Source organism: Sciurus vulgaris (genome assembly GCF_902686455.1).
Source record: "Sciurus vulgaris genome assembly, chromosome: 7".
Classification (NCBI taxonomy): domain Eukaryota; kingdom Metazoa; phylum Chordata; class Mammalia; order Rodentia; family Sciuridae; genus Sciurus; species Sciurus vulgaris.
Genome location: NC_136467.1, coordinates 12,963,271 through 12,991,154, shown reverse-complemented (window position 1 = coordinate 12,991,154; position 27,884 = coordinate 12,963,271). Strand labels below are relative to the sequence as shown.

The window sequence follows — 27,884 nt, the reverse complement described above, 5'->3', positions numbered from 1 at the left end:
TGCACAAATTTATAGGCAACTTACTCAGTTTCTTTTGTGGCAAGTCATGGGGATTTTCAGCCACTTGACATGGGAACAGTGATACCAGTGGTAAACCTTCCATGCCTGAGGTCCATGCTATTGAGACCAATGACCATTCACAGTATTAAATGTGACCATTTTTACAGTATTAAATATTCTTTTCCATTTTAAGATCACTTCTCAAATTATACTTCAAAACACAAGAACACTAGGAAATACTTTAGGGACTAAATTAAGTTCTAAGGATGCACTGACCATGACCAGCCTTCACCCTGATAGGGCACAGAAGCTTCCTAACTCTTCTTGGTTACTGCCTCTTCTTATTCTATTGTGCCCTACATCCTACAGCTAAAATCATAGCTTTAATTATATGATCACCTTAATTAGAAATGGTTATCAATTATATATTGTAATTCACTAACACCTGGTTCAGCATGCAACATGACCAGAATTTCCTTTTGGTCCTCCTTGCCTGGGTCTCCCTCTCTATGCACAGATCCCCACCCTTAGCTGTGACCACCCTGGGATGTTCTGTTTGTAGCTCCTGGTGGCACCCATTTTACTCTGATTTCTTGTGTGAGATGTGACTGATTCCTCCCAAGCATTCCATTAGACTCTTAGAAGTCTTTTAGAACAGAAACCATATACTGCTCATCTTTGGATTTGCTTTAGCACAAAGTACACAAGTACATATTAGGTACTAAATAATAATAATAATAATAATAATGATGATGTTAAATTGAGTCTAGCTCAGTATGGGGCTTATTTTTTAATCTCTTTGTTTCCTGAGGAGGCATATCACACAATTCCTACAGCTACATTCCAAATACCCAGCTAAAATAGTGTAGCATCTGTACTGTCCACCCTCCGACTGTGTATGATTTTTTCTAACACCCATCGGATCCTGAAATCTGGCTCAGAGGTGGCGTGTATGCTCTAGAAGGCCTCTCTCTTCATTAACAAAGCTTTTTATTCGGTTTGTAATCAACATGACTCCCGGATTGATGCTGGCAGAGCTGCAGTTGGCAGTGGATCTGCATCCGTTGGGCTTTAGTCTCATCAGTTAACCTGCAGCTTTTTAGCATCTGGGGTACGGGTCCTTCTCACCGAGCGAGAGCAACCTTGCCTCCACACTGTCCACAGGTAGCACGTGTCGCACGTATGTATACAGAGACGCACCATGTGACACACCACCACAGGTATGCCACTGGCCAAAATATCACCCAAAAAAGAAAGGCAGATCCCGGAGTGATGCTGAGATGAGAGGAGCACTCCATTAACCTCATCACCTCTCTTCCCGCCACGCTTTGTGGAAAGACGGCCATGAACCCCGAGAGCTCTCAGAGTCAGACTCTGCAGAGTAGAAAAGCAATATGATGCAATTAACACCTCTTTTTTTTAATAGCTTTCACTACAGGGAGAAATGTCTAAAAGGAGATTTAAATTCAGTATCAAATTCTAGCAAGCACAATTTTAATTGCATACCAACTGCAAAATATTTCTTTCATTGTTTAAATAAAAGAAAGGCTATAATACATGCTGTCTGCTTGTTTCAGGACTCAGTTATTAACTTTCAAACATCTTTTCTAAGATAAAATCCTCTTTCTCCAGCAAACACATCTTGAGACTGGGAATTGTTAATCTAAAATTTTAACTTCTCGGACTATGTTTGAAACTCCAACCCTGATATAAAAACAGCCACAGCAGTATTCCAGACACAGCAATTCCAGGGTTTTTTTGTTGTTTTGTGTGTGTTTTTTTTCACATCGACAATTCAAAACAAATATTTTTTAGAAGTCACAAGAATAAAAAGCTACCTTCTTCTCCAACATACAAACACGTTAAGAAAATACACCATACGCAACTTGATTACTCAACAGCAAGTCATCAGAAATACAAGCAAAGGCTGCCTTGCTGTTTCCATAGAGATGACTTTATGTGGTTCCGTTCTTTGGGGAATTTGACCAAATCCTCAGCAGCGGGAGAAAATCATCAGCAAAAATTCTGCAACATATAGTAAGAAACTGCCAACAAATCAGTGAGGGAAAAATACTTTCATTTTTTCTTCATCTCTGTTGAGAGAGCACCTTCACCTCAAGCTGTTTCAAGAAGCACCCAGACTTTGTTGGTCACTCTGCATGTAATTCAGAACTAAACAACCCCTGGTTTCTCCATTCTTAGACTAAAAGAGCTACATTGATGCCCTGCCAGGCTCCACAGCACATGTGTTCCCAGGATGGCGTTTACACAGGGACAAGAACCACGCTCATCTTCCCACGACTCCCAGGCTATGAATCCTAAAGGAAAGCTCTCCATCTGCAGGGTTACCTCTTGGGAAAGACTGTAAATGGAATTTCAGTATCTACGGTGCTTTGGAAACTATGCTCATCATGTGGGGGTGAGTGGGAGGGAGGTGTCGGAAACTTTTTAAATTCTACTCGTAGATTAAAGTAAGAATCTTTTTTTTTTTTTTAATATTCTTGTTTTAGTTATAGGTGGACATAATACCTTTATTTTATTTTTATGTAGTACTGAAGATCGAACCCAGGGCCTCACACATGCTAGGCAAGCACTCTATTACTGAGCCACAACCCAGTGCCTAAAGTAAGAATTTTTAATAGGAAAATAATAGCTGTAATAAATGTAGTACTTTTATTATTTTCTTCAGTCCCAATCCTCTATCTGCAAGGATCTTCTAAGCATCAAATTTGAGGTCCTCCAGATCAAGATATCTAAATTTTCTCTTCATTACATCATAAGAACAAAAATTGCCATCAACATGCAACATGTAATCAATATTCAATGACAATGGTTCCCTCAGAATGAGGAAACACCCCCAAAGACAAGGATGCACAAACTCCCAAGGAGTCCACTCTCTACAGAACAGTTCGCAGCGTCAACAAGTAGATTCTGATGCTGAACCTAAATGTACCTTTTTTTCACTTACACCACTGACCTCAATTTTACACTTCCAAGGAGACACAATTAAGCCCAATCCTTGGTCCACACAACAGCAGGTCCTGAGTCCAAGGCCAGTGTGAGCCTCCTATTTCAATCCCCACCACCCTATCTTCACCCCAACATTTCTCAATGTGCCTTCTCCCTGCCCCCCCACCACTTAGCTATCACGAGCTACAGAGCATGAAACCAAAATCAGAGGAAGCTCTTCCTCAAATTGGTGGAAAGGTATTATTTTAGGAGCACATGTCTCCGTTTTAAGCATTTGGTTAATGACACTTAGAGCAGGTCATTAGTGGCCTGGCAACAGAAGTTGTCACAGGTGAACTACCCAAGCAACACCAGGGTTGGCCCCACTTGACCACCTAAATTAAATCACCATTCATCGGTTTGAGCATTCTTGTTACAAATTCACATTAGAGTCACACACACACACACACACACACACTAATTCTCTAAAGAAGAGTAAATACTTTCTTAGTTTACCTCTATCCATCACCCTTGATCCAGCAGGCTTGTCTGGTACAGTGAGATGATCTTGATTGCTACTCAATGAAGAAGTGTCATCACTAGACAAAGAGTTCAAAAACCCACTTTCAGATGTGACAAAGCTGGTGTCCGGGGCCTGGCAACTGGGAGCCTCCAAGGGCGCAGGTGCGTGGACATGCATGGCAAAGGCCAGGGCATGCCCCACATCTCCAGCAGCAGGCGAGCTGTTCACGAGGTCCAGCCAGGACTGTCTTTCTTTAGATCCCGAGGAAAGACTGCTGCTGGGTGTCTTTATTGTATTCTCCAGGGAAGAGAAAGCACAGGACGTTTCTCTCAGTTGGGGTGAGGATGAAGACGCCCGCTGTGAGGCCTATTTTCCACAAATCAAACCAAGAAAGAATCAAATACATTGTGATTAAACCGTCATTCTCTATTTTTATTTTAAATAAAGGCATCCTGCTGTTGTTTCAAAAAGTGACCAAGAATAAGAGAGTAGATGGACAAATACACGCTATTTAGTTCCATCTGGCAGCCATTGGGATCCCATCCCCTAAAACTGATCTGTATAACTTTGAACTCACCATTCTAGAATCTGAAAAATCACCACATCATGATTTACCCTAGTTATCCTATTCTTCAATGTTCTCCAGAAACTTAAAACATCTTTGGGGGGCACTCTTTAGAATACTGAAGTACACCTAGAGCAAAATGATATAATCTGTCACCTATCATTCAATGCACACAGATGGAGCAAAACCTCTAGAGAAAGGCCACTAAGAGAAGGACAGCAGGGCTCGGAGGTGCAGCTCAGGGGTAGAACATTTGCCTGGCACGCACAGTGCCTCAGGTTCCATCCCCAACACTGAAAGGGGCAGGGGACAACAGAAGCTGAAGCCAGACGGCAAGCATGATCATAAGTGCCCAGGACATGGTCCACGTGTTCCTCAGCACATGACCAGTGTCAACTCATAACTACCCAGGTGAGGCAAGATGACATCAACACACCCTTCAGTCTTTTAAAAACATTTAATAAAGTTTCAAGGACAAGAGCAAGGAGTCCAATCACAGCCTCTTAATTCTTTCATAAGAAACCCAAAGTGGCACCACTTAGGAGAAGGGGGTAGATGACGTGGGGTCTTCTGGATCTCCTCTTCAGGGAGCTCTTGTTTAATGTTCTATGTAACAACTCTATGCTGCTCCCCCATTGTTAATTTTATTGGTCAATAAAACTCCAAAAGCTAGCCTCTAGTGTTTTCTGGATCACCCTGTATCTCCAATGCCATAAGACAAGAAGGAATTTTTATGGGTCAGTTTCGTTATATCACTCTTTCCACCTTGCTATTGGATGCCCCTGTTGGTTTCAAGAACTCAAAACTCCAAGGAGGCGGCAGGAAGGAGATTTACTAAAGAGAAGAAGCCAAAACCCCCAAAACCTCAGAACTATTGCAACCAACTCAGAATGGCTTTGTTCCAAATTAGTATGGTCCCATGAATTTTGCAGGTTCTAAACTCTGAATTTGATTGGGAAAATCCAGTGTTTACCCAACACGTGCCAAACTCACTGCATAGTAAACCTTTATTATCACATAATAAATTTACTTTTAAGAAACTTGACATTAAAATATCTAGTTCAGATGCAAACCGATCATACCCATCTTCTCAATTGTAAAAAACTGGCACAGACATAAAAATGTTCCATTCAAGAATGTGTCAAGCAGCTTTGGAACTGGCTACTTTAAATCACTTGGACCATTTAATAGCTAAGAGATCAAAGATCTGTAACTCACTAAATAAAGTCTTACTTATCTGGAGGAGGGAACACACACAAGCCCTAAATGCTCCAAATAAATGTCAGGAATAGTTTACTTATTAACAGGATCTACAAAATAAATATTAACAAAAATACCCAAGCTGGCCCAGTCCTGACACGTTCCCAATTGTGAGCTATTTTGGTAAAACTCGGCTTCCATGTGATCAGCTTCCTTTTTTTGAAAAGAGACCAAGCGTGAGCTTTTCCTGTTGTTCCCGCTGATACTACTTTAATTGGATTAGAGCAAAATGGGCTATTTGAGAAAAAGATTGTGTACTCAATTGCTGCCGTACTTTCCATAGGTTCTCTGAATCTCAATAAACTGCTTAAAGGACTAAGGAAAGGTCCTTAAGATGAGAAGCAGAAAAGGCTGTGGAGTGTTCTATATCCCTGCTGGGTGCTGCTCATACGAAAAGCAAATTATCAGTGAAATTTCTGCTGGCTCCATGCAACACTGATAAAATGGAGAAGAAGAGTGAAGAAAGAAAGACCTAAGATTCTGTTGTTACCAACGACCAGTACCAAGCACAGAAGTCTTAGCTCAGTGCCTTCTAGGAACCATCCCTGCTATGTACTCATAAAACCCCAAGGACAAATGCAGGTAGAAAGGAGTGAGGACTCTTCTTCCACCCGCCTTGTTTGACTGACAGAAGCCCATCCTCTACTGTCAGTTCAAATACCAGCTCCTCTGGGAAGCCTTCTCTGAAAAAACTCAGGGCCCGGTAGATACCTATGCCAGGTGCTCCGGGGCTTACTTCCAGCATACCCAGTAAATGCCATGTTGTCACCTTATATTGTAATTGCTGATTGACTGCTAACCTTTCTTGGTAAGCCACTTGAGAACGGGCTGTTTTTAGTCATTTTTGCACCTCCATTTTTTGCATCTGTGCCTGACACACAGTTGGTAACAAATTAATGCCAGCAAAGAATGGATGAGAGAGCCAGCTATGGAAAAAAAAAAAAAAATTTTAAAAAGCTCCCTAGAGTAGTTTAATTTCTTACTGAAGAGTTTCCTGAAATTCTCTGCAGAGTTGCTAAGGGTAATTTATTCTAGGATCAAGGTTATTGCTATAAATTACAATGCAATTAATCCCACAAAATGTTCTTCATAATCTTAAATAAAATTCTTTTGCTTAGAGATTAATAATTCTATATGGTTTCATCCCTTTTAAAACATTCAGGTTTGAAATGTTTTAATTTTGATGAGAAAATTAAAGACATTTTAATGATCTTGGTTTTAATTAAGAGACTATGATAAGATTTGACTTAACATTAAAACTAATTTTTCCCATTTTCTGTATGGGATATTTTATTTATTGAAGGAGTTAAACTGAAATTTTAGTTAGTTCTAAAATTCTTTTCTCTAAATTGTTTTCAAAACACAAGTTTGACATGGTAAAAAAATAGTTTAAAATAACCACCAAAGGCCTGTAATTAGGAAAAGTGATTCAACATGTAAATCTGAAGTAACATTAGTCAATGTACATGAAAAAAAGGAAATAGAGGAATCATTTAAGACCAAGCATAATAAAATCAAATGAGAAAAGGGGAAGGAAAGTACACAGATTTTCTTTCCTTTATTGACCTATTAATAAAAACAGACCAGTCCACTGTTTTCAGTCCCTAGGAGGTGTGGTGTGTGTATTCTCCCATAAGCTACAAGAAGCAGTGCCCTAAAACCCAGAGGGCCACGTTCAGTACACTGACTGCCTCCTCCTCACTGACCTTCCGCATGACCTTGGGCAATGAGCTGACAGGCATCCACTCCTCACTCCAATTCTTAGTGTCCAAGAGACCTCGGAGAAGTCTCTTTACCTCCAAGGCCTACTCTCCTGGCTTCCTGCCTACACCCTTGTCCCTTCCCTGGGCATCCTCCAAACAAGAGTAAGAGTATTTCTAAAGCATGGTGTTCCTCTGCTGTAAGCCCCCCAACGACTGCCCATCACAAGGACAAAAAGATGCACCCTCATCATGAGAACAGAGGAGACCCACATGGAACCCTGACCACCTCTCCACCACCTCTCCTTTCATGTCCCCCTCCCCCTATTCTTTCCAGTCCCTTTCTATCTCTTAAGTGCATCTGTGATTCCTGACAGGCCCTTCCCTGTGGATTCCTGGTCTGCTACCTCCTCCCTCTCACCTCGACCTCAACTCAAATATCACTTTTTCTTCAGGGTCTCCCTGTGGGGTACACAAAACAACCCCAGCCACTCACAAGCACAGGATCCTATTTTATCTTCTTCACAGCACTTATCAGTGTTTGAAGTTCTTTGCTTGAGCTATCAATTTATTTTCAACTTAGAATTTAGGATGCTCAAGGGAGGGGACATTGTCCAGTTCTGCATTCCCTTATCCCCAGCAGTAGCTGACACATGGAAGATTTATGAAATTTTCATCAGATGCCTGACTGACAGATTTATCAAGAAGATCAAATACTATAAGGAAACGTTCTCCATAAAACATAAACATTTTGCAAATGTTACTTACGATGGTTGCTTTTACTTCTTTGGGACTCGGCTTCCTCATTTGTAAAACTAATAAAGGAGTTTTGTTAAATGAAACCATTCCTCTTAAAGCTATGCAAAAGCATGGACAAGGATAAAGTCATTTCTTTTAATTCACATACGAAAATATTTGCAGAGCAAGAAATTTGAGGCAGGTACAAATGAGGTCATAGTAATTACCTCCTTATCTATCCATTCATTAAATATTTATCTAGTTTCAAATATGTGCTCAATATAGTCATAAATATTGTAGGTAAACAAAAAAGAAATGGGACACCACCTTTGATTTTAAAAATTTAATAATTAGACAAATAAGTCAGATATGTAAAATCTAAAATACAAGGCAGATTATGATAATGTGGAAAAGCATCAAAAACCAAGAAGCTACAGAACTGCAGTTCAGAAGAGGGCAGAATCTCCCTGATATGGAAGCCCAGGGAAGCCTCTGTGAAGGAAGCCACCTTGAAGCAGGCTTGAAAGGTATCTCACAGTGGGGCTGGAGTAGGGACGGGGACACGTGGTTCCTGCAAGTCCAGAAACTTCTCACTGCAGGCATGCGAGCAGGGAAAATAAAAACCTCTTGGGAAATGGCAGTTTCTAGGACCAATGGCAAAGGAGAAATCGGCAACAAGACTGTAAAGGCAGTTTGCAGAAATCCCAGGTCCTCAAAGACCAAGCCAAAGAGTCAGGCATCAATGTCATAAGCAAAGAGATTCACTGAAAGGTTTTGTGCACTGACTCAATCTTCTTAGACTGCACTTCAGGAAGAACAATTCAGAGGTGGGTTTTAACAGGAGAAAGCAGCTAGAGGCAGGAAAAGAAAAACGGCCTGCTATTTCAATAGCTTGCTGGAGTTACCGAGGGTCTGGACGAGGGCAGGAAGACAAGAAGAGGTGGTGGGGTAGCCACCATGCTCTGTGATTGTCTCTGCCAGGGAGCCAGCTTCCAAAATGAACTGGTCAAGCAAGTGGTAAAAATATACAAGCAAATTTTAGAAAAATCTTAAAATCAGTTCAATGTTCAACCATAGAGATAATAATAATAATGATAATGATAATAATCATAATAATTGCATCTAAGGGAAAGAGTGAATTTTTCTTTTTTCTGATAATTTTTTTATACAATTATACTCTGGCAAGCATTCTTACCATTTCATGTTGCACAGATATTGAATGATAAAGTAACCTTCAGCAGATAGCTATTCAAGATCCATTCTGTTATAATTAAATCTGAATTTCTAAAATTAATTTTACCCTTTCTGTGTTTAATCTTCAACTTCCTCCTCTGTCACTGGCCAATGAGCCAGGCAGCAGGATTTATTTTTACTTATTGCCTCTTTAGTTTGCTTTAGTTGATTTTTTTCTTCATTTGGATATAAAGGAATTATACTTTTAAAAAGTATCAAAATTTAAAGACCGTTATGTCAAAATGATCTTCAAGAGCTATTGTAGTTATTCATCTCTGCTTCTCTCATATTTGATCCACCTATTGCTGTTCTATCTTCCAAATATAATCAAAATGCAAGCTTTCCTCTCTCCACCACCCACTGCTCCCCCACCACCACCACCATGGACTCGCCGCTATCTTTAACTATAGAATACTGCACACCCACGGTGGGACCCACAACCCCCTGACCTGGCCTCCGACCACTCTCATCCTGGTTCATCCCACTCCAGCCACACGGGGCTTCATGCATTACTCTGCACCAAGAGACCTTGACCTGGTGCATTTGCTTGGGAAACTCCTTCCCCCTCTAACCCTCTGCTCAATTCCCACAGTTCCTTTCAAGATTTCTGCTCAGATCAAGCTCTCACTGGGCACATCCTGGTGACCCTGATCATTGCCACCATCCAATCTCTACCCCAGGACTCCCAATCTCCACCTCTCCCTCTCTACTTCCACTGATATTTCACTTTTACTGAATATGTTGACGTTGATGTTCCGTCTCCCTCCACTGCAGGTTGGACTCCATGCAGAATGTGAGTCATTACCTGCTTTATTCACTGATATGTCCCAAGTATTGAAAAGAGGGGTTCCCAATACTCATTAGATAAATGAATGAGTATGAAAGCACATATCAGTTTATCAGATACCACTTTTTAAAAATTAAACTTAGAATACAATCAACAGATATATGAAAAAAGATATGCTCAATATCTTTAGCAATTAGAGAAATGCAAATTGAAACTACTCTAAAATTTCATCTTACCCCAGTCAGAATGACTATTATCAAGAATACAAAGAACAATAAATATTGGTGAGGATGTGGGAAAAAAGGTACACTCATACATTGCTGGTGGGAATGCAAATTGGTGCAACCACTATGGAATGCATTATGGAGATTCCTCAGAAAACTTGGAATGGAACCACCATTTGACCCAGTTATCTCATTCCTTAGTTTATACCTAAATGTCTTAAAATAAGCATACTACAGTGATGCAGCCACATCAATGTTTATAGCAACTCAAATCACAATAGCTAAACTATGGAACCAACCTAGGTGCCCTTCAACAGATGAGTGGATAAAAAAATGTGGTATATATGTACAATAGAATATTACTCAGTCTTAAAAAAGAATGAAATTATGGCATTTGCCAGTAAATGAAAGGAGCTGGAGAATATCGTGCTTAAGAAAAATAAACTAATCCCCCAAAAACCAAAGGCTGAATGTTTTCTCCGATATGCAGATGCTAACTCACAATAAGGGGGTCATGCTAGGGAAGAATACCACTCGTTTAGATTAGGTAGAGGGAAGTGAAGGGAGGGGAGGGAGGATGGGGGTAGGAAGGATGGTAGAATGAATCAGACATTATTACCCTATGTATATATATAACTATATGACTGGTGGGATTCTACATCATGTATAACCAGAAGAATGAGAAATTATATTCCATTATATATGATATATCAAAGTGCATTCTACTGTCATGTATAACTAATTAAAACAAATTTCAAAATTTTTTTAATAAATTTAAAAGACAAATATATGGAGGAGATTTTAGTGATATTTACAGCTCTTAACTCACTTTGTAACTTAGAAAATTGGGCTTAAAACGTGAATGAAGTTGGTTCCTTTTTTGCTCTTTTGTAGATTTCAAGGAATACTGGATAATGATTTCTACAAATAATCTTTCAAAGTGAAACTTCCAGATTCCCATCTATTTTGAGTCTTTCAATAAGCCTGTCCAAAAAAAAGAAAAAAACTCCCCATTTCTAATTCCTTTGAGGATAAACAGTATCCTTCCCATTCTCAATCCTATAAAGCCTGTTCGCAACAACAGAATATGAACCAAAACCTCTTCTGCACTACAGGAGGATCCCAAATTATCTTTATTCTTTACAACCATTTGAATGGATGGACATTGAATTGATTTTTTTTCAAGACAACGTTTTTTGAGATAATTTTCAATAATAGTAATGTTTAGTATTATTATTTAGCAATATTAATTATTTAATATTAATAATAATAGTTAAGGTCATCATCATGAAATGAAAATCCATTATCAAAATATTTTCTAAAGCAAGAACTTAGAAAAAAATTATGTTTCAGGTTTGTATATTATTTTTCACCCTAGACTTGTATGGACTGGCCTATATCATGCCGAACTAAACAAAAACTTGCTTCATGCACTAGATATAAGTTACCAGAATTTCTTAAAACATCATCTGTTTACATAAAAAGCCTAAATGTTATTTTAACTAAGTGTCTTGCATGTCTGTTTTTCAAAACAAGAGAAAACAAAAACAAAATCTGCCTGGAGAATATGTGAGCAGGAGGAACAAATTCTGTTGCTAAGGGGAGAAAAAAATCTGACTATTGAACATTTATCTGACTATTTTCCATTACATTTCTTAAGAAAACATTAACCTTAATGGGCTTTCAAAAACTGATCAACTTAGAAGATATTAGGAAGTAACATTTGATGACTCAGAAAATTCTAAAGAATCTTTTAAGTTTAACAACCTAGTTTACTGATCTCATAAGCATCCTTCATTTATTTGTTACCAAACTAACACTTCATGAGCTTTGGCTCTGTGGATGGACAATTGTAACCACAGAGTGGAAAGATTACACACTACCCAGCCAGAACAGCCGAGATTCCCCGCCAGGCGCTGTCCACTGGGTGTCTGGCCATGCTGCTCAACGCCTCTGAATCTGTTTCCTAACCATAAAATGAAGACAATCACATCTACTTCTTCATGACCTCAGCAGAGGAAACAATTTTTTAATTCAGGAAAAAAAGACATTAACCAAATGGAAGTGATGCATAAATCTGACACATTAACATCAAGAACATCTGTTTATGAAAACAAACTGTGAAAGAGTATAAAAAGTTAAAAAGTGAAATTTAATCACTTTTAGCTGAAAAGTATATATTTCATTTGACATATAATGTCATGTCAGCTTAGGACCTGACTCCCTTGACAAGACTCCTAAAGCGCAAGAAATAAAATCAAGAATCAATAAATGGAACGGATTCAAACTACAAAGCTTCTTCTCAGCAAAGGAAACAATCAATAGCATGAAGAGAGAGTCTACAGAGTGGGAAAAAATCTTCATCACATGCACCTCAGAGCACTAATCTCCAGGATACATAAAGAACTCAAAAACTTAACACCAAAAAAACTAATAACCCAGTCAATAAATAGGCTAAAGAACTGAACAGACATTTCACAGAAGAATATGATCAATCAACAAAGATGAAAAAATATTCAGTATCTCTAGCAATTAGAGAAATGCAAATCAAAACTAAGATTTCATCTCACTGCAGTCAAAATGGCAATTATCAAGAATACAAAGAACAATAAATGTTGGTGAGGATGTGGGCGAAAAAGGCACGCTCATACATTGCTGGTAGGAATGCAAATTAGTGCAACCACTCTGGAATGCATTATGGAGATTCCTCAGAAAACTTGGAATGGAACCACCATTTGATCCAGTTATTTCACTCCTCGGTTTATACCTAAAGGTCTTAAAATCAGAATACTACAGTGATGCAGCCACAGCGATGTTTATAGGAGCTCAACTCACAATAGCTAAACTATGGAACCAACCTAGGTGCCCTTCAACAGATGAATGGATAAAAAAAAATGTAGTAGATATATATATATGATAGAATATTACTCAGCCTTAAAAATGAATGAAATTATGGCATTTGCCAGTAAATGGATGGAGTTGGAGAATATCATGCTAAGGAAAGTAAGCCAATTCTAAAAAACCTAAGGCCAAATGTTTTCTCCAATAAGTAGTTACTGATCCAAAATGAGTCGGGGAGGAAGGGATAGGGAAGAATGAAGGAACTTTGGATTGTGCAGCGGTGAGTGTAGAGAGGGGAAAAATGGTGGAAGGAGACAGAGATTATTAGCCTATATATATATATATATGATTACACTACCCATGTGACTCTGCACCATGTACAGCCAAAGGAATGAGAAGTTGTGCTCCATTTGTGTCCAATGTGTCAAAATGCATTCTACTGTCACGTATATCTAATTAGAACAAATTAAAAAAATAAAAAATAAATTCTTTAAGAAAAGTACATAACAAATATATATTATTCATATACATAATAATAAATGAAGAATGCTATAAATCAAATATAAAAAGAGGAACAGGAGGAGGGAGAGGCAGCAGCTTAAAATACCCAAAAGGCTTAAAAGAAACTTTGTAAAAGAGAAAATCTAAATGGTCAATAAACAAAAAGATGTCATTTTAATAGTATTAAACATAGAATGAGGTCATTAGTCATCAGTAAAATGCAAATTAAATAATGCTACTTCTCAAGGTTGTTAGAAGATTAAATTATCATATATTTAAGGCATTTACATAAGCCCTGGTACATGGAAGATATAAAAAAGAAATCTGGCTGAGACTGAAGCTCAATGGTAGGTCATGTGTGTAGCATGCATGAGGCCCTGGGTCCAATCACACACACACACACAGAAAAAAATCAAATTAATCAAAAAATAAAAAGCATAAATCTACTTCCCCAGTGATCCTTCTCTGACCCTTTCTAAAGGCTATCCATCCAAATATGAAGCAATTCTCCAATGTCTTACTACCCATAAATAAGAGCAGACACAAAGCTGATAATCAAATTTGGATTTCTCTCTAGTGAATCATTATTCCACACACAGTTTTAAGGCAATAAGCCCACTCTTGACTTCCTATTTTTCTGACTCTTCTTTTATGCTATTTTTTATCCCCTTTAAATTCATTTTGCATTGTTAGAGTACAGGCACCTAGGTAAGGCACTTTAAATTCTTTCTGAGAACAAGTAGGGTATTAAAAACAATGCAAAGCAAGTCTTTCCAAATATTAGATCATTACTTAGATACCCTGTGCATTTCCATGAATTCTCTGAGCATGATGTATCTGTGGGTCGTGCACAAATGTACGGGTTTGTCCTATCAGTGGGTTGCTATGGAGAAGGCTCAAAGCGCCTTGGGAACTGCACTTGCTCTTTTGCAGGCACCTTAATTTAGCCTATTCAAAAAATGCATCGGTCAAGGTAGTTTCTACTACTTGGCAGAGATGGTTGACCAATGGACTGCTCATGCCTCCACCTACCGAAGGAGAGGAAGCGGCGGAGTAGGGAGGGGGCGGAGTCTCCGTGGCCACATCAGGATCCTCCTGTTCGCTTTCGCTGTAGCATTCTGTAACAAAGAGGAAAACAATGTTAAACGCTGTCATCATTTATTTCGTGATGTGTGAGCAAAGGTTTTTCCTCCATCTAGCTATTGCAATTTCAGTCTAATTAACAAAGAAGGCATCTGGTGAACTACTTGGTGCAAAGAAATTGCTTACAGTGGAGAAACGAACGGCCCCTCTGGGTTTCTGCTCTCAAAGTGCATCCCATGTGCACAAAGAGGACCCACAGGAGCTCAGGGAAAATAGAAGAATTCCTCAAAGAAAGAATTCATACACTAAGAGAAAAGTCAGCGGTGAACATGTTTGATGATAGGAAACGTCGTGAGCTGAGGGAGTAACCAACAGGGCCAAGTGAGCGAGGCGGGGACACACGTCTAGGGAGAACCCGAGGCCTATGGCAGATAAGGAAACTTCTGAAAGGCTGGGGGGCAGCATCGTGGAAGGCCTTAAATACCAGGAGAGAGCAAGTTTTTTGCATGCTTTCCCCTCCCCAATCTCTATCCAGTGGGTGCTAACTTTATGGAAAAGAGGACCAAGAAAATGGCGAGGGCACCGATTTGACAATATCCTGTTGGACTGCTTTGTGCCTTTAAGTCGATTTGCCACTTTTCCCCTTCTAAATTTAAGATGTCACCATTTGTTATCAAAAACAAATAAATAAAACTCCCTATTTCCAATTCTTTAGTCCAGAATTGACTCAGGATGTGGTTCGAGGGTTTCAGGGACAGTCTCAGTTCAGTGGCCCTGGCAGCACCAACACTACCCTCTTCTCCACACTGAGGAGTAACTGCATCAGGAACAATTCGACTCCTGAGGCTTCTGAACCCTGAGAGCTACAGAGGAAGCTAAAAATACGGCCTGTGTCCCAATCTGAACTTCAGGTTCCTAGTATAGTCTTGGGGTAATTAGTCTCAGCACACACCTGGCGGAAATGTTAAACTAAAAGAGAGGAAATGGTGGGATGAAAGTTATCTGCCTAGATCATGACAAGTTCATGGGTATGAGTAAGAATTCAGTTAAGTAGAGCAATAAAACATTTGCATTGGCAATTGTCTGAGCTATCAGTGAAGCCTACAGCTGCTCAAGTGGGTGAAGTGTGAAATCATTCAGAGCCGGCCTGGGAAGCTCTCTTCTGTGTTGGGGAGTCTGTGTGAATGTGTCTGTCTCTACATTCAGATCGTTTCAAATGCCAAACTGCTTCCTCAGGATCCGTCTATACATAGAATCTGACATTGTTTTTCTCATCCTAGTCTAATATCCTGGCTACTTTTTCAGAAATTTAAAATGGAATATACCTTCATCCTTTGTAGTGGATTCATGATGGATCACAGCTATACCAAGCTTATTTAACCACCTAGGATTCAAAGGAGAGTAAATGTTAGAACAGAGAGATTGGCCCCCTTCCCTCTCACCTTCCCCTGAGGGAGGGGCTTGTGCCAGACTTCATTATGAAATTCAGTCCTAATTCAACAGTCAGCCTGAACATTTCCAGAATCAGCATAAGCCTATGGCATCAAAACATAAGGCCTCTGGTTTCTCAATACTTTCCTTATTCAGGGTATGCTCTGTAAGATAAGCAAGCTGGCCATTATCCAGTTGGTGAAGACAGGCAGTTAAATTAGAAGTTTTACATACATAAACAAATATATCTTTTGTAATTATGCACTTGAAAATGTTAGCAACCATCAAAACATTTGCCACCGAATGCAGTAACTTGTTCATTAAAGCTATATCTCTATCACACTTAATAATATCAATTTATTTTGGGAAATATAAAGACCATCCATTTTAAAACCAGGAAGATTACATGTCAATCAATAAAAGATTTGCCTGAGATCAACAGTTATTCCTAAACTGGGAAAAACAATTCCTTGAAAATTTTTGTATAGAATAAAAATTGACCATGTTCTCTCTTCTACTGACTTCTCATTTGATCGACAATGAATTCCCGTTAAACTTCAACAACAAAAACAGTACGACGAGGCAAACCTTAAGGAACTCAAACTTGGTTTACAACTTCAGGCCACTGTCATTCCTTTTCAAGAGTTTAGCTAAGAATTCTCTTTAAAACACAAATTTTCAAAGATAAGAGAAAATAATGGATTTACTTCATATATTCCTAATTATATAATATTATGCTTAATGGTAAAACATGGTTTTGAGGCAATGAATATCCAGATGACTTGTTTCTAGTTTTCTGTATGTTTTAAAATATTCATACTGTACATTCACTTTTTTTTTTTTTAAGAAATGAGCATTTCACAGTGGCCCAAGTCAATCCATACGAACAAAATTACAGATTCCCTCTTGTTCCTCATCGCTTCTAGACCTACACCTCACCCACCTCCCAGCATGCTGCACTCCCACGGGGACCCACACACTGCACATTCCCATCCACAACTGTCAACTATTTATAAATCCTCACCTGACCATCAACCAGCAATGATCTTGCTATATGCATTATTTTTAACAGAAAAAATACAATAAATTTAATTTTTCAAAATATACGAAACAGGAGATTCTACAAGAAAGAAGATGAACCCAAAATGGCCATTTAAGACTGAACCAATCTCAGGACCCAGACCATGCCATTGGAATGCCAAAATGTTGATCAAATCCCAATAGAAAAATATGCAAAATAGATGATCAGAAATCATAGGAAAAAATTCAATCATTGATACATGTATGGAAAAAAATTATCCAGCCTCAAGAGCATTTTGGAAAATGCATATCTAAACACAGGAAGATATTTTCACCATTGGATTGGCAAAATTAAAACTATTAATTTCTAGTGATTAGGAGAAAAAGAAAAAATAGTCATTCTCATCCATTGTTGGGTTAAACATGAAAATCCATACAGCTAATTTTGAGCAAGCAATTTGATATGATTATTCAAATTTTAAATATCCATCCTCTTTGTACAAGAAAATTAAAATATAAGGTCTATTTTATGCATCTAAATACACCTTCATGTACACAAACATGGGAAAATGTTAACTGCTAGAGAGATTTATAATAGCAGAAAGAGAAAATGTTGAGACAATATAATTGTCCAGTAATAAGAAAATGGATACATAAATTATGACATTGATTTTACTGACACCATGTTATAAGGAAGCCACTAAAAGACTAAGGGGAGAGCTTAGAATAACCTGGAAAATCCCAATATATGGTTCATTGAAAGGACCAAGTATCACAAATATGTAGCTGTTCTAATGTATTTTTAAAATTATATATTTGTATAAACGTATGAATTGCTATGATAGAAAAGTGTCAGGAAGGATACACATCACACTATTAAAAGGGGTTAACCCCAGGAAGAGGAGTGGAGTGGGAAGGTGAAGGGAGACTTAGATCTGGGCAGTCTCTCATTTTTCCTACTTCTGCACTGATTTTTTTTTTTTTTTACAAGAACGTTTTATGTATTACTTAACTAAAAGAAACATTGAAGATTACATTTTAAAAATTTGATAGGCAAACACAATATATTTCAAGATTCACTTTTTAAAATACCATAATAACCATTTTTAGCTTATACCTAATTTCAAAATCATATAAGTTGACCCCCCCAAAAGCATCCAAAATTGTTTTAAAAAGTAAAAAAAATAGTCTTGAATTGAAGGTGCCTGAAATAAAAGAATGCACTTCTAAACCCCTTTCCAGAACAGGAGAATACAGCAAAGTGGAGGAGTGTTGACTAAAGATTCCGCTCCACACGTGCCCAGAACTGGTGGACTTTTCCTTGCCACCGTCAGTAGCTGCTGTGACACTTTGGGGTCGTTCAGAATCCTGCGCGAAGGTTTTCTTTCTAGAACCCACTGGCTTAGAGTACCTCCTTTGCCAAGAACTTTTTTCTAACCTCCTGGCAGTACAAAAACTTCTGTGGCTAAATAGATGGGTGCACAAAAGGACTTATATTTACCCACAAGAAGATGACAGATGCTTCCTGGGAGTTTGTTGTCTGTGAACTTGATGAGAATGTACCAGTTGGAGCACAAGCGTTAGGAAATCCATGTACAAAACAAGAGTGTTCTTCCCACAAACAGCGTCTGAGAAAGTGGCAATCTCCTGTCTTTGCCTAGAAACCAGCTCTTTCATTACTCTTAATTACTTACCCAGTACTTGTAAATTGAAGGTCGCTGCAGAACATGAGAAGTTTCTATTAAACTTAATTACCTTTCCTTCCATGTCCCTTGAGAGAAACATCACTACCCAGAAAGGCAGTTACCCTGGAGATGAACATCTGAACCCAGAGCCCATCACTACGGGGTCACCTCCTCCCTCCCCCACACCTCTGCATCGCACCAGGTCATCCCCAGGTGCATCAGGTACTGGTGTAAACAGACTACATCGATTGAAAGGAAAATCTTCAGGTGGTGGAAAAAAGTTAACTTGGTGGCCCAGAGAGATTCTGCATTCTTGGCTATTAAAAGAATCATCTTCCGAAATTCAATCAGAGTATTGATATTTTATTTACATGTATTTCTTATACATAAAGGAATCATGACATATTCAGGCATAGACAAAACAGACCATGTACCCATGTGGGACCAGGTGAGTAATTTTCAAGCAAAAATGTCACTACAGAGATTCAAAAACAGGGGGTCAAGGTACCTTACTTTCAAATTTCCATGTATATCTTGCTTGTAAATTGGAAAGAGGAACACTAACAAAATTTCAAGTAAAATAACAGCTCTTCTCAGCATAGGTGGGCAATAAGACCTTGAACTTGATAACTGTGACAGGTGTTGATTTAACAGCCAACACATTGAGTGTATGTACACAGCTAATATGCATACAAATGACTTGCCACTCAATAAGTGTCTGCAAAGGCAGCACATAAATACAGAAGACTGACTGGAAATATAAAGGAAAGCCAGAGAGCTGGTGGGGTAGGGAAGCAGGAGCTAATAACTCTGATGTGTGATTTAAAGAGCTAATTATGATATGAAATATAATGGATTCAGCGAAGGCACTAAGGGTCTCGCCTTTTATTAATGGAAAAAGGCATTTTACTATGTAGGAGGAGAAATTCAGTAGCTGACAAAACATTTAGAAGGGATTGTTTCTCGGGGAAGCTCAGGCTCACTGATACCTTACTGGGGAAAACAACTATGCTAAAAGAGCCGGCCCCAGGACAGATGGGAACCACCGTGAGGGAAAGATCTACCCATACAAGGCACCATTATGGAGGAGAAGCCAGGGACCGCAGGAGGTCACTGTGAAAGGGTGGCAGGCAGCACAGTCTCACTGCCAGAAAAGACCATTCAGACTTCCCTGGTGGCTCAGCAAGACTGGCACGGTGACAGGGCACCAGGTACCTCTGGCTAGGCCTTGTGCCTTGACCCACACCTTACAGAGCAAAGGCTGGCTAGCCAAAGGACCTGCTCGCCAACGCAAATAAAAGATAAGGATGGACCTTTGTGAAGGGTAAATCTCCTCTCCTTTTAGGTGTCTGCTCTTAATTTTTCTCAGCTGCTTGAGAAAGACATGAAAAAAAAAAAAAAGCTAAAAATCAGAAAGGGTAGAAACAAATTCTATCTTTAACTAAATAAGTCAAGGACTTATTTGGAAGACAGCTGTCAGAGTCATGCCTGTTATGTCTATCACAGGATTTCCCAGCCTCCTGTGCCCCATTCCACCCTCATCTGGAGGGATGTGGCGGGAGGTAGGAGTGGGCAGCAGGCGCAAAGGCTCCTGGCTAGCCAGGGCTGTAAAGAGAGGCGAGTGTGTCAGAGAGGGGACGAGGGAGGGTGAGGCAAGGATGCAGATGAAGGCTCGACATGATTTCCTTTAAGTTTCTAGGATAAGACGGCAAAGAAAAAGTACATAAGGCAGATAAGTAAGGATTTTATTAGGTACAAAAATAATGGGTTTTCAGCATAAGCTCTATGAATGGAGGGCTCGGTGTGTTTATTGCTCCCACCCATCCTCTGCTACATCGGGGCACACAGTGAGTGTTTCATGAATGTCGTCTCATTGGTCAGGTGAAGGTAATAAGAGACGCTGGGAATTATGGGAAGAAGACTTAAATTAAATGGCACACCTGGAGTCAGCTCCTGAGACACAGCCTCGTTCAAGTAGCGGCCATGGTGATGTGCCTTAACCTAGGCAGTGGGGGACGTAAAGTGCACTGATTTAGACAGGGCAAACAGGAAATGCAAGCTGCCGATGTAAAATTTTTAAATTAGAAACACTCTGAGCAAGGACATTTTACAAACTGTTCAGAATGATTCGTGAAGAAGTGATAAACCGTGATTCATCGTGGTGATCACACAGCACATATGAAATGCAGTAGAGGGAGTTTAGCGTGTGGAAAGCCACAAAATCAGTCACAAAACACTTCTAAGTTTTTCTCCTGATAATGCTGGTTCTCATTTTAACATTGTCTCGTCATGACTTATGTCTACTCTTTTCTCAACTTAGTGGTTCCCTCAGAAGAATCTTACCACTTCTTCCCTAAAATAGCCATTCTGTGTGTGTGTGTGTGGTTCTCCAAAATGCTTCTGAACATGAGAAGACAGCAAGGAGACTTCATAACTGGTAAGGAAATTCATTCTTAAGTAACAGAAAGAAATAATAACTAATATGAAAATAAGCTGAAAATTCCAATGCTTGACCAAGGCAAATTTGTTCCAATAAGGATTGGATTTAGCAAGTTCTTCTACTTACACGTTCATTTCCTGCAAATTCTCAGCTGCAAAATAGAAGGTCTTGATCTGTGGATGGTTGATCTTAAATGCACTTGAAGAGGGAAAAGCACAAATATATAAGAGTAAGTGTTTGCATTTATCAGTGCTGTAAGTAAATCAAATATGACCATCATAAATATCTGATTTCCTTGTAAATTTACAAAAAAAAAAAAAATCATTGTATTAAATACCTATTGTCTAGTCCCTAGACCTATTGTCTAGTATGGTGTTGATGGTCAATTTATATGTCAAGGCTGCATCTTAACTAGTCCTTAATCTCCATTTAAAACACAAGGGCATAACCTTTGTGTGTTTTACTTGCTAACTGCTTTACTATAAAGATACAATAAGTTAGAATTTGGATTCACAGAGATGTCCCTTCATATTAACTCCTTCCCACTACTTAAGTACTGATTCAAATTTAATCAAATATGCAGCCAAATTTTATTTACAGGAAAATAATCAGATATGGAACATCCGTACACAACTCATCAGAAACCTTATCTAAGGCACTTTATTAGTAGAGGGAACAAGGAAAGTGGATTTTGAAGAAGACATATGAAACATTGAAGATAATAAACGATAAAGTGTTTCCCTTTACCATTTAGACCGGAAGTCCTGCAGAACAGGACAGTTTTTAAAAATAACCAATCAAAAAAACCACAAGCATCAACACACCCCATGTATCACGGAACACAGGCTGCTATGCAGAGTGGCAAAGAATCACAGCAAACACCAGTTTATTAATTTCTGACAAGAAATCAATGAATTACAACAACTAGTGCCACAGATGAATGAGGAAATCCCCTTTCTGATAAGACTGGTGGAAGAAAGAATAGGGAAGGTGAGAGAAGATAGAAAGAGTAAAGGGCGGCAGGAGGTCTCATGGAGGAGCACTTGACCGGGAGTCTGGGGGCCAGAGTAAGAACCAGCTCTGCCCAGAGCCCTGGGCGGGTGGCAGACTCCAGGTGTTTCCCTCCTTAGGAGAACAGGCACCGTGAGCTGGGGACTGCTCTGTTTCTCCTTCCGTCCGTTATCAAATCGTCTGGACTTAAACTCCATCAGGGTCCAATCCCACGTTCATGACTTCCCAGGGCTGCTCTTGACAGTGCCCTGAGCTCGGAGAGCCTGGTCCATCACGACGCCTCAAATGCCACCCGGTGAGCCTCCCGAACCATCTGTTCCCTCGACAAGGTCAAAGCCCTGACACTCGACCTTGCCAGGCCGGGGAGGGAGCACATTTTTCACTCCATCGCATACTCAGTCACCAAGGACATCTGTGCCAAGGCTTCACCGGGGTTCGAAAACCCATCTGCTCCACAAAATGGAACGCCAGAAAGCAAGAGGTTAAATACTTCTATTAGTATCGAAGGTGCCAACCCGTGGTGCTCAACATACTCAGACAGGAGAGCACTGCCTCACTCGCTTCCAAACCAGCACCTCACTCGGTGGCCACGGCGGAGGTCTGTTATCCTGGCAGGGGGTTTTGTGGAGGGGAAGAGGCGACTTACTGCTTTTTCTTGCATTCAGAGGCTCTTTCCACAGTGAAATCGGGCAGGTTCACAAATCCGTCAGCTTTCTCTGCCTGAAAGAAACACAGACCACAAACAGGAGTAGATGCATCGGCCCCGGGGTTGGTCTACTGAGATCATCTACGCAGAACAGCCATCGTCCAAATGAAGGGAGGTAGAATCAAACCTGCCTCGGAGCAGCGTTGATTCACTAAGAGCTCATCCCAGGTGCTCTGTTTATAAGGAAATTAATATCTCGTCATTAGTCACCCAAAATCTTTTGGTGACAAGGGATGTGACAGAGCTTAGGGACGGTCCATGTGTCAGGCACAGAGCCCCCCCTGTCTTGGTGGGACCCACAAAGCCAACCACAGAGTCCTGCTTCCTGCTGGGCCCCAGGCATCCTCAGACTCCTCGTCCTACCGCTCTGGCAAGCCCCAAGCACAGAGGAGGAAACCTGGTGAGCTCCTGACTTTGGAGCTAGCGCATCTACATTCCTACCGTGGCTCTATCTCCTGGGAGTTGTGATGGCTTCAATAAGTCCAGATAAATAAAACACTTAGCAGACAAAACAAACGTCACTCCCTCTCCCAAGACTGAAGGCAGCGTTTGGGGAATAAAGTCCAGAGCCACATCCTGCAGACTCACAGTTCCATGATCAATTCCTATAAAGGAAAGACTTCGGGGAACAAAATGATGCTTTTGAGGACATAGCTTCACCGTTGCTCTAGATGGTCTAAAAGTTCACAGGACACGTGATCGTCCTACCTCTCTATGAATTCCTTCATCTGTATTTTGTGAGTAAAGTTTAACTGAGCCACAGGGAAGCCAGACTGTCACAAGTGGAACGCACATCTCTTTTCATCTACCCTGGTGTCTCTGAGTGGAGAGACACGATCCGTAAGATTAAACATGGGTGACTTGGTGGTTACAGGAATACCAGTGACAATTGATTTTGAAGACACTATCTTAATTTTAAGTCAGCTGGCTATAAGTTAGTGCCATAGGTCCTCTCAGCTCACCTCCCGGTTCTGTGTCTTTTATTAACAATGAGAGGGCAACTTGCACTCTTTCCTTTGTAAAAATTAAACTGTGAGACATCCAACCTCATCCCCATCTTCTGTCTCCCCCCCCCCCCGACTCAGTGTTTCGTTCTTCATCTACAATACCTTCTTCTTATAAAAATAAAAACTCAGTTTTAATGAGCACATCTTCCTTTAAACATATCTACATATGCATATACTGAATGAATATATATTCAAGCATATATACACATACTTATATATTTGCATATATATTTACAGCACATCTCTTGAGGGCTTCTTAATTACCACATGGCGTCTTCACCAATCCTATCCAAAAGGGAATATAAAGTATTCAAAGAGCTTACATTGTATAAGTCAATTTTGTATAATTCACAATGCCTCCTGTGGATTTTTAATTAGCAGTATATAAAAGTGTAGTTCTAAAAAACTGGTTTGTTCTATCAATTCCAGTTCTAGAGATACACTCAAAGGAAGCAAAAACAGGGACTCCAATAAATACACATGCATGCGTAGTCACAGAAGTACTATTTACAACAGCCAAAAGCTGGAAACAACCCAAATGCCTATCGAGGTGATGGATAAACAAGTCATACTATATCCATCCATACAATGAAATATTATTCAGCCATGAAAAAGAAGTACAGATACATGCTACATGAATGAACCTTGAAAACATTATGTTAAGAAAAAAAATCAGATACAAAAGGTCCCAGATTACATGATTCCATCTATATGACATGTTTGGAATGGGAAATTCATAAAGATAGAACAGAGCTTGATAGTTCCCAGGCACTGGGACAGTGAGGCATGGGGAGCAACTGCTTAAAGACTTGGGTTTTCCTATTTGTGTGATTAAACTATTTTGGAACTAGACTGACAAGGTGGTTGCACACCATTGCAAATGCACTGAATTATCTACCTTTAAAATGGCTAATCTTGTTATATGATTTCCATCTCAATGAAAAAAATCAATGTTATGCTAAAGTATTCTTATATAAATTCCCATGACTGATTTAGAAAGAAAAAATCATTCCTTTATATTCACCATTTGTTTCAACTTCCTTCTCCCATTCAATACTACGCTCATTGTTCCAGGAAAACGGTAGATATTACGGACCCCACTGACTTCCAAGTTGCTGAGTCCCATCCACCTGCTTAGCTCCCACTGAACTCTGAGCCTGATGCCCTGGCTCGTCCCCTCCCCGCCATGCCCAGCCACCTTGGTTTGCTGACAACCTGGGACTGCTGCCTCCTCTTCCTCTCAAAGGTCTTTCCTCTCTCCCACGCCTGCTTCTGAAGGTGGAGGTTCCCCAGGGTTCTGTCCACACCGCGATACTCCTTCTGTTCCAGTACGCCCCTGGGCTGCTCACACCCCCACCGTGGCTTCGTGGATCACCACTGCACACGCATGCCCAAAATCTCTTCTTCAGACTGCAATTCTGCCCTGGAGCTCCTGTCCGCGTTCCAATGCCTAGTGTGTCTGGTCACATGGATGTTCCATGAGCTCCCCAGGATGACAAATCCAAGACAAAGGCATCATCCTGCTCCACAAAATGCCCACTCCTCTTCCTCCTGTGTTCTCTTAGTCAATGAGCAATACCACTTTCTATCCAGATGGAAGGAAGGAAGGAAGGAAGGAAGGAAGGAAGGAAGGAAGGAAGGAAGGAAGGAAGGAAGGAAGGAAGGAAGGAAATCTGGGAGACATTCACAATTCTACCAGACCAGACCAGCTTGTCACCCCCAAAACTCAGGGGAAGGCTTGGTCCCCAGTGTGGCGATGCTCAGAGGTGAACACAGTTCTCCACCACTTCAAACAACAATCTGTCCTGTATCGTTAGTCCATCTACTACCTCCCACTCCTTCAGACCACCATTAACTTTTTCTTGAATTACTACAAAGTCTCCCATTCTCCTTCTTCCTAATTCCCTTCTCCTCTTCAATTTGGTGTCCAAATCCCAGTCACAAGGAATCTTGGCCTCATGAACATTCTTCATGTCACTTCTCTAATTAAAACTCTGCATGGTTCCCAATTTCCCTTGGATAACGTCTAAGTGCCTTAGCAGAGACCCTTTATGATAAACCCTTATTATTCCACAGTTTTCATCTTCTCCAATGTTCCTACCCTCTATTCAATCAAAAACAAACAGAAAAATTAAAACAAAGAAAACACAATACTTCCATGGAGCTGAATTATCGACAACCAATTTATGGCATGATTAGTCTCCAAACAATTTATTTTCAGTACAACAAGCCCATCTCCAAGGACAATAATATAAAATTCAATCCAAAGGGAAACATACACATATATGCTCTTGCTAATATTTCTATTCATTTAAAAAACAAGGCCACGTAAAAGATAAGTCGTGTATCTTCTTGAGTGGATTCCTTTTCTGCATAACTGAAGTGGCTGAGATTTCTTCAAAACAGGGCCCCAAATAGACTTGAGCGAAGCCACCTTAGTGTTGCCCCAGTGAATCTTCCCTTTCATAAGCAGAGGCTTTTTTTGTCTATTATTTGCAAGACATTCAAGCTGTATTCAAAGTCACAGACAACTGTGTCAAAAATGGTCCTTGCTTATTTGACTTGTAAAAAAAAAGTCTCAGAAATGAGAAGCCTTGAGGATAAATCTTGAGGGAATGACAGTTTTCTTCTCTTCCTCCTCCTTTTCCTCCTCCTACCCCTTTCAGGTCCCTTGTTGCCTGTTATATTAACTAAAATAACTTTCTTGAATGGTATCCTTTTAATGATTCCTAACTTTCTAAAGTTGCTTGACAGTATGCATTGGTGGCTGCAAGCTTCTCTGAATTATGATACCATAAAGACAATTTATTTTCTCTCGCCACAACGAGCAAACCATCCTCCAGCCACTGTGCCAACCTGTCTCACCAAACCCAGTCCTAAATTCTGAAGCAACAACACACCTCTCACTGGGTCACATGATGCTCTGATGATACAGCGACCCCAGAGGCCTCCCAACCACTTTCCCCAGCGTCTCAGGTTTTGTTCTCCCTGGTAGAGTGACACAGGCACTTGCTGTCTTTCCAGAGCATTAATTCTCACAGTTATCCAAATGGCCCGTGTTGAAACGTGGGGTGGTGAAATCAGGTGCTGATAACCTGGCTCCTGCCATGAATCACCTGTCTGTATCTCCTCCAAACATCCTGCTCTCATAGATTCAATGACCTGGATTCAGTGACCATTGACCAAGTGCCCTCTTCACACCAGGTACGGTGTCAGTACACGGGACATATTAGTGGACAAACCAGAGACCTCTGCTCTCAAGGGAAAAAGACGGTAAGCTCAACCTGTGAACACATAAGTGACAGGGCGCAAGGTAGACAGCAATTGCTATGGAATAAAGTGGAGCTGGTCAGTGTGAAGGTGCTTCAGGTGTGCGAGGGGCGGGGCCTGCTGCAGCCTGGGCCCCGCCTCACGTCGAGCTAAGTTTGCAAGACTCAGTGTACAGGGGACCTTCTCTAAACGTTTTTCCTCCTCCCCGCAGCCTGGAACAGGTGCCCTCCGGGCCCCCACAGCAGGGATGGGCTTTCCCTATAGTGTTCCTCTCCTTGCAGTTAGTTATCTGGGTATTCTGTGCTTCTCCAATAGAGTCTGGGCACCTTGAAGGAAATAATTGTGTCATTTATACTTCTTATTTACACATAAGGTCGGTGCTCAATACTTGTAGACTAAAGGAGTTTTATGAATGATCAAGCCTTAGGAACAATTATCTTTTTCCTCTGACAATACAGAAAGCATTAAAATGAGATGCAGAAGCCACTTTGGAAAATAGTTCAGCAGTTTCTAAAAAATATAAACATATAATTACCACACACCCAGCAATTCCACTCCTAGGTCTCTACCCAAGAGAAATGAAAGTGTATGCCCATGCAAAAATTTACATGTAAATATTTATAGCGGTGTTATTCATAGTAGCCTGGAGCTGGAAACAACCTAAAAGTCATCAACTGATGAACAGTGGAATGTGTTCATACAATCAGACTCCGTTTAATGAAGGAAGGAGCAAACGATGAGTGCATGCTAAAACACGGATGTACTTATTATTCCGAGACACAAGAGACCACACGTTATTCTATGACTCCAACTGCAGGAAATCTATAAGGACAGAAAGCAGAAGAGCAGGTTCCTGGTGGGGAATGGGATTAACTGTAAATAGGCATGAGGGATCTTACTGGTATGATGA

General features: G+C 40.2%; 1 protein-coding gene across 1 annotated transcript in view; it reads right to left on the bottom strand.

Moving 5' to 3' along the window:
• IPCEF1 (interaction protein for cytohesin exchange factors 1) overlaps positions 1–27,884 on the bottom strand; it is a 166,978-nt gene that overhangs the window by 45,428 nt on the left and 93,666 nt on the right. The window contains 4 exon segments of the mRNA XM_079148679.1: positions 14,354–14,439; positions 15,730–15,788; positions 21,107–21,178; positions 22,638–22,711. Coding sequence (XP_079004805.1) covers positions 14,354–14,439; positions 15,730–15,788; positions 21,107–21,178; positions 22,638–22,711 — 291 coding nt within the window.